General features: G+C 33.1%; 2 protein-coding genes across 2 annotated transcripts; one reads left to right on the top strand and one right to left on the bottom strand.

Annotated features, from left to right (window-relative positions):
• Nucleotides 1-1,014: 1,014 nt before the first annotated feature.
• Nucleotides 1,015-3,672, top strand: LOC131621442 (probable serine/threonine-protein kinase PBL5). Its single transcript, XM_058892492.1, has 5 exons — nt 1,015-1,363; nt 1,839-2,092; nt 2,179-2,368; nt 2,454-2,845; nt 3,167-3,672. The coding sequence occupies exons 1-5, from the start codon at nt 1,270-1,272 to the stop codon at nt 3,476-3,478; spliced, it is 1,242 nt and encodes a 413-aa protein (XP_058748475.1). The 5' UTR covers nt 1,015-1,269; the 3' UTR covers nt 3,479-3,672.
• A 147-nt stretch (nt 3,673-3,819) lies between these two features.
• LOC131621441 (uncharacterized) lies at nt 3,820-6,483 on the bottom strand. Its single transcript, XM_058892491.1, has 3 exons — nt 5,218-6,483; nt 4,120-4,662; nt 3,820-4,042 (listed from the first exon to the last, which is right to left on the bottom strand). Exons 1-3 carry the CDS (start codon nt 6,256-6,258, stop codon nt 3,941-3,943), a joined length of 1,686 nt encoding a protein of 561 aa, XP_058748474.1. The 5' UTR covers nt 6,259-6,483; the 3' UTR covers nt 3,820-3,940.
• Between the last annotated feature and the right edge of the window lie 1,108 nt (nt 6,484-7,591).

Genomic DNA, 7,591 nt, shown 5'->3' with positions numbered 1-7,591 from the left:
CCGATTATAAATAAATAATTTCTTTTATAATAATGCATAACAATAATTATATATATTTTTACATGATATAAAAATATTAATCATTTCATGATAATTAAACTCAATAAGTTATTTACTTTTTTTTAGCCTTTTATATTTTAAAAATTTTATATTTAATTTTTTAAAATATTCAAAAGTTATCAATTAACAAAATAACACAAAAATATCTTCATGTCACTATTTAAAAAAAAATACAATTTACTCTATAATAAAATAATGAATTTAATTTTTTTTACATAAATGTAAGCAAAAATTATAATTGTTGAAATTCAATATACTCATAACAATTCAAAAAAATATAAGTCTTAAATGAATAAATATTTATAAATAAATTATTTTCATAATATATTTTATATGTTAAAATTGTTAATTATAAATATTAACAAATTTTTTACATTAATTAATGTGTAATATTTAAATAAATATTACCGTGAAAGAGATGAAAGACAATACTATCAACAAATTAGTTCAATTAAACTTTATCTAACAAATCCCAAATAAAGTAACTCATTGTCTCATTCACGTTTCCTATTTATTAAAGTTATAATTAAAGACATATGAACTAGTTAATATTACTTGATTACATAATTATCAATTCAATGTATTCCTTTTTTTATACATCATTATTATATAATAATATTTTATATAAAATAATATTTTAATATTTTAATATGACGCGTGTTTTAATTGGTGCGTCACCAATGCATAGTTCCAAAGACAAAGATCTGTTTTGCGAAACAGCTCGTTTACGCACCACCACCACCAAATTTTTTTAAAAACTCGCCACGTCAGCATTTCAGTATTTTGTTTTTCTTTTTCACCGAGTAGAAATAAACCACTGAAACCAAACCCAAACAGTTCACAACACAACGAAAACACTTTTCCTCAAATTACAACTATACCCTCAACTAATTTTCGTGGCATTTTCTCATTTGTTCTTTAAATCAAAACATTAACATTAACATTACAATTCATTTCCACCTTGTACAAACCCAGAATATATTAAAACCAAACCGAAAAACCAAAATTGCCACAACAACAACATAGGAACTCTCTCTCTCTCTTCTCTCGTCTCTCTTCTCTCTCTGTCTTTCTCTCTAATTTCTTTTTCTTTTTCTTTCTCTCTCCTCTATTCTTTCAAACCAACACGGTTCTGTGTGACACTGTTTTTGGAGGGTCTCTCTTCCTGGGACTCTCTGGGTTTCAAAACATCGTCGAAAAAACATAAACATGAGTTGTTTTCGTTGTGTTGGAAAATCACGCCAAAAGAATCAGACAGACAATTCTAGCCGTAGAGAGAACTACACTAATATCACTTCAGCTGGTAAATTTAATGTTTTCTTATGCATTTTTTTATGGGTAATCTTTTTACCCTTTTGAGGGAAAAAATTGAAATTTTTGATGTGGGTTTTTCTTAGAATGGTCAAAGGTTGTTTTTTTAAATTTGGGGTTTGGTTTCTATGATGCAAATTGTTGAAATTCTTGATCACGAAACATTCTCATTTTGCAGATTCTTTATCTTTCTCTCTCTCTATATGATGGGTTTTGAATATGAATTAATATTTTGATTATTTATTTATATATTCGTTTTCTGGGTTTTTTCTCTCTCCTTCTATTGGCTGTTTGCATGCTTGATCAATGAATCAAATTGGGGTTTGTCATTTTGTGGGTTTATCAGGTTTTAAATTTGATGATTACTTGGATTGTTTGATGTTTGTGACATTTTGTTTGGTTTTGTTTGATTTTCCTCCTCACGTGTTATTTTGTTTTATATGGAACTTTGTTTTGTTTTTTTGCAGATAAGGTCAAAGTTGATGTGAATTTGAATTTGAGTGCGAATGATAAAAAGGAAGATGAATCTAAGCATGATCAGCTTTCCTTGGACGTGAAGAATTTGAATTTGAAAGACGGGGTTTCGCCCGATGGAAAAGTTGCAAAGACGTTTACTTTTCAAGAACTCGAAGCTGCAACAGGGAATTTTAGGGCAGATTGCTTCGTTGGTGAAGGAGGGTTTGGGAAGGTTTATAAGGGTAACATTGAGAGAATAAACCAGGTTTGTTAAAAATTGTTCCTTTAAAGAAATTTAAGCGTAGAAATTTTATAATGACTTACACATTGGTGTTAATTGGTTTGGTGTAGGTTGTTGCGATAAAGCAGCTCGACCCGAATGGTCTTCAAGGGATCAGGGAGTTTGTCGTTGAAGTGTTGACGCTTAGTTTGGCGGATCACCCGAATCTTGTTAAGCTGTTAGGGTTTTGCGCTGAGGGCGAGCAGAGGCTATTGGTTTATGAGTACATGCCGTTGGGATCTTTGGAGAATCATTTGCATGGTAAGCTATATTGTATATTGTTACCCTAAATAATATGGAGAATCATTTTCGAAGCTTATGCTGTTGTTCTTATTCGTTCTGTCAGATCTTTCGCTTGGAAAAAAGCCGCTGGATTGGAATACAAGGATGAGAATAGCTGCCGGTGCAGCTAGAGGTTTGGAGTATTTGCATGATAAGATGAAGCCTCCTGTCATATACCGCGACCTCAAATGCTCCAACATTTTGTTAGGCGAAGATTATAATCCAAAGTTGTCTGATTTCGGCTTGGCAAAAGTAGGCCCGATTGGTGACAAGACTCATGTTTCAACTAGAGTTATGGGCACGTATGGGTACTGTGCTCCGGATTATGCAATGACGGGTCAATTGACGTTCAAGTCTGATATTTACAGCTTTGGAGTTGTTCTTTTGGAGCTCATCACAGGCAGAAAGGCTATCGACCATAGAAAACCTGCTAAAGAACAAAACCTAGTCGCATGGGTATGTCGATTATATGTTACCTAACTCTAACTCTGTTGCTGGAAAACATATCTGTTGTTTATACTTGTTTTGTACAAGGAGCGGTGATCCTGTCAGAAATTTGTCGATAAATTTTCTTTCATGTTGTTAAACTAGAACTTTTGCGAAGCTATCTTATTACTCTTATCTGCATATGCAAAATTCCCATTGGCTAGAATAGAATTAAGCGATTATCCATTAGGCTCTATACCATTATGTTCCTTCGTGTAGTTCGATGATGATGAAAAGAAGCGTTTATTTTGAAGATTACTGATTCATTGACATATTGTTATTTGGTTTCAGGCAAGGCCGTTATTCAGAGACCGACGGAGATTCTCAGAGATGGTAGATCCATTGCTTGAAGGTCATTATCCAGTGAGGGGTTTGTACCAAGCTCTTGCTATTGCGGCAATGTGTGTTCAAGAGCAACCTAATATGCGGCCGGTTGTAGCTGACGTGGTCACGGCTCTAAATTACCTTGCTTCACAAAAGTATGATCCGCAAACTCAACCAATACAAAGACCGAGAAAAAGTTCATCTTCTACGAGAGGTAGTAGCGCAGGCCATAGACGTGTTACTAGTAATGATTCCGAGACAGACAGATTCGGAGATTAGAAATGTGGAGTAATGTTTTCAGACACTTACATTGTAATGCTCCCAGTTATCAATTTTTGCTTTATAGGAGATAACAGGTTCCTCTTAAAAATCAAGAATTTCACAGAAAAATTCTTCCTTGTAGTTCCCCCTATCCTCTTTGTACATGTGAGATACTATTTTGCATTAAAGATGCTCCTTATTAGGATTCTGGATCTGCTTCATTTCATAATGTTTAGCTTTAGTTACAAATATGTGTGATTTGTATGCTTTGTTTAATTTACATAGATGAGTAAACAAAACAAAAAAATCGTCGAAAAACATTACATTATCATGTGATATTCTGGCGTGTTTCTGTTTCTGAAGCAACTGTGAAATTGAAATAAAATATAGTTCAAAGTTTCGTTTCCAATCAAAAAATCGATTAGAAACCACATCAGGACACTGATGATCCATGTGAAATCAACATGCACTGTGTCACGGCTATAATTCAGTAAATTCTCCTTCTCGACACATTCCCACCGATAAGTATAGAGACGAGCTCTTACGCGATGGCATAACTCTACAACAATCCCTCCTCGGTGACTGCAAAACAAGTCAAATATTCACTTAATTATATAAAACCATACATTTCAAACTTGTTTTCGAATGTGAAACTGTACCTTATTCCAGCGCTGAGGATCGCGACTTTTAGTGACAACAATGGAAGTAATTTTCTCAGGCGAAACCATCCTCCACCGACAAAAAGGATTCTTAGATTTGTCGCGAGTATAAACACCGACAGTTTGTTTAGCAGAAGGATCATAACTAGTTTTAGTCATGTAATAAACAAAGGGCTTTTGACATGGATGTTTAGCAACAGGTCTTGTGTTGAAAGCATAAGCAGTGTAATCAGCTCTTTTGTACCAATTCAAAAATGTTCTTGATGGCATTTCTAGTTCTCTAGGGGACAAAATTCCTCTTATAACTTGAACCATGAATCCCCAAGAAACTGATATGGACCAAAACCTGGTTTTGTCATAGCATATTGATTGTTGCATTATGCTTGCTGAGTCATGGTTGATTGATTCCATCAAGTGTCTTAAGGATTGCACTCTTGACATTGTTGGGAATATTGGTTGTACTACATCAAGGTGGTGTAGTGATACTAGTGGAGTCACTGGATGTGCACCTAGAAGGCCTAGTAGATCTCCATACACATCATACTGCATAAGAAAAATCCAAGATAATCAAAATTTCAAAGTATTATGTACATATGATAACTAAGAAGCACAAACACAACACTGATACTAACATGTCAATATCTGTAATAATTTGAAGAAATAAATAAATTTAACGTCATCACAACTGTCGTGTTGGTGTTGATGTTTGACACTGACAGAGACATGGAACTTTCCGTTTGAGATTGGATGATAACGAATCTCGTGACTACCTAATTGAGATTGGATGATCGGGAATTCTTGACTACGTGAATGCGTTACACAAATCGAAAACACATGAGATTTGATCAGAGTTCGACCAATTATACCTACGTCTGTCATATTTTGACTACGTTAATGCATTACGCAAATAGAAAACACATGGGATTTGATCGGAGTTCGACCAATTATACCTACGCTTATCTATGACAATAAAGCGTTCGCAGAGAGCTCGCAAGCTCGAATGATCTATTCATTTATATGGAAACTATGAGACATGCTCAATAGTCTCCAACACAATCAATGGTATATACATGACATGCAAAATCTATAATAATTTACCTGGTGAAATCCAGCTTCCTTTGTGAGTGGCACACCTAACTCAGCCATACATGCTTGAATTCTATCATCACTACCATACAAAGCAGGATACCTCTGAATACAACGATCTTGCACCTTAGACAACTCCAAAGCCAATGGATAACTTATAGCAAATCCACCTCCACCATAAGCCATACCATAAGAAAAATGTATATTCTGAACATGACTCTCAGAAGAACTTCCAACATAATAAAAATGTCTATGATCATACTTTGAAAGAATCCTAACAACATTCTCAACCACAAAAACAGTATCATCATCTCCCATAACAAACCATCTCACATCTTTCATTCCAATCTTCAGTGTCTCAGTCACAATCCTTGATATCCTCAATGCCGATCTTTGTCCCTGTCGATTAGTATACCGAAATCTAGAAGTGTCTCCCGAGATTCGAATCTCTGGCAACCCTTCGTTATGTCGCGTCCTAACTCTTCTATCTAACCAAACAACACCTCTTGTTTCCTTTGGCCTCCACCATGTTTTTATGTATTCTTTTCTCGTATTCCATAGATTCGACGAAGCCGCTATCCCAAAAACAATGTGTTTCAGCTCAGTATCTTGTCTTTTCGCCATTTGTGCAGGCGTTAACCGGACTACAATAGGCGATTTGTTTCCTTCTTGTTCTTCATCGCCACGAGAATCTTCTTCTTGTTCTTCTTCTTCTTGTTCTTGATCTTGTTCCTCTTCTTGATCTTGTTCTTGTGCTTGTTTCGGTTCTCTTTCTGTTTCATCTTCGACTTGATCTTTGTTTTGTATAGGCAAAACTTTGTGTTCGATGTTTCTGTCCGAAGTCGAGGACATATTGTAACTAGTGATTTGAACATGTTCTTGTGTGGTGTCATCTAAAGTGGTTGTTGCTGGTTGACAATCTTGTTGGTCATTGTTAAAGAGAACAATGTTGAAAGCATAAAGAATGTATAGAACAATTGTGATTAAGATCAACCAAGTTGTTACACTTCTTGAGCCATTATGGATCATGCGTTGATGAGAAGGATAGTGCATTTGGTTATTCTTTTTTTTGTTAGTTTTGGTCTTCAAATATTGTGTCAGATTAATTGTTGCAAATTACACAATTTTGTGTTCTTGATGTTTGGATTAGGTGGTAGTGGTGAGAAGGTTCATTCTGGCTGAGAATTGTTCGGATCACAGAAACATAGATAGATAGAGAGAGAAAGAGAGACAGTGTGTGTGTGTGAATCTTAATAACTAGTTTTGTTTTGGTTACAAAAAATGAAGTTTGTTATGGTAGGAAGCGAAGTTGAATGCGGTTTAAATGGTTGTTTGGTTGACAATTATGTCAATGACATTAAGTTATATTTTGAGATTTAATGTGATGTTAGGATATATGATGACTTTATATTGCAAAATTATTTTTATTGTGTTTTATAATAATATATTTAAATGTGTTAAAAATAATGTAAACTAATAAGTTGAAATTAATAAAAATATTTTTCATGAAAAGATGAAAATGTTTAACAGATATATACTTAACACTTTCTCAAACCATCTAACAAACTAGGAAAAAGCTAACATGTGCCCCAAGGGCACAAGTTAATGAAATATTTATAGAAATATTTTTTTGGAACGCGTGCATTCAATGTATCGAAACTTTAAATATAATTTTATTGCATTTAATTACATTTAATTTTTTCTAATTATAATATGCTTAACATGTGCCCTTAGGGCACATGTTAGCATGACCCAACAAACTAAACCATTTTTCACATTGTACAAAGAAAAAATAAAAAGTTGAAATGCGAAGATACTATATCGAAGAAATGTCTTCTCATTGTATTAAAAAGAGATAAAAAATTGAAACGAGAAGATACTAGATGAAAAGAAATGTGAATGTCAATTTAAACTATATGAATATTATATGTCTGCATGTAAATGTTTAAAGTCTCATTGTGGTATGTTGAATACACAATCATGACTTAGATCAAAAGTTAAAAGGTCATCATGTTACTGGTTTTTTTTTAATGTTAAAGATCTAACCAGAACAACAAAGCTATAAAGGGAAGGAGAACTCAAATTCTTAATAATTGAATTTTTTTAATGAACACAAATATGTCTTAATCTATAATATAAGAAAATTAATGGTCGTGGAAAAGGCAAAAATATCCTTATTTAATTTTATTATTGATATATATTTTTTTATATACGAAAAATGGTATTTATGATCGAAATATTTTTAGTCAAAAATAATATACGCGAAAAATTTATTCAAAAATTTATTATTGATCTAAATATTTTTATATGCGAAATTTAATATTGATCCAAATACTTTTATAAATAATACCTAAATAAAAATAATATTTGTATACGAAAAAATATA

Source organism: Vicia villosa, unplaced genomic scaffold, assembly GCF_029867415.1.
Source record: "Vicia villosa cultivar HV-30 ecotype Madison, WI unplaced genomic scaffold, Vvil1.0 ctg.000004F_1_1_1, whole genome shotgun sequence".
In the NCBI taxonomy this organism is placed as follows: domain Eukaryota; kingdom Viridiplantae; phylum Streptophyta; class Magnoliopsida; order Fabales; family Fabaceae; genus Vicia; species Vicia villosa.
This window is presented reverse-complemented; position numbering and strand designations above follow the sequence as displayed.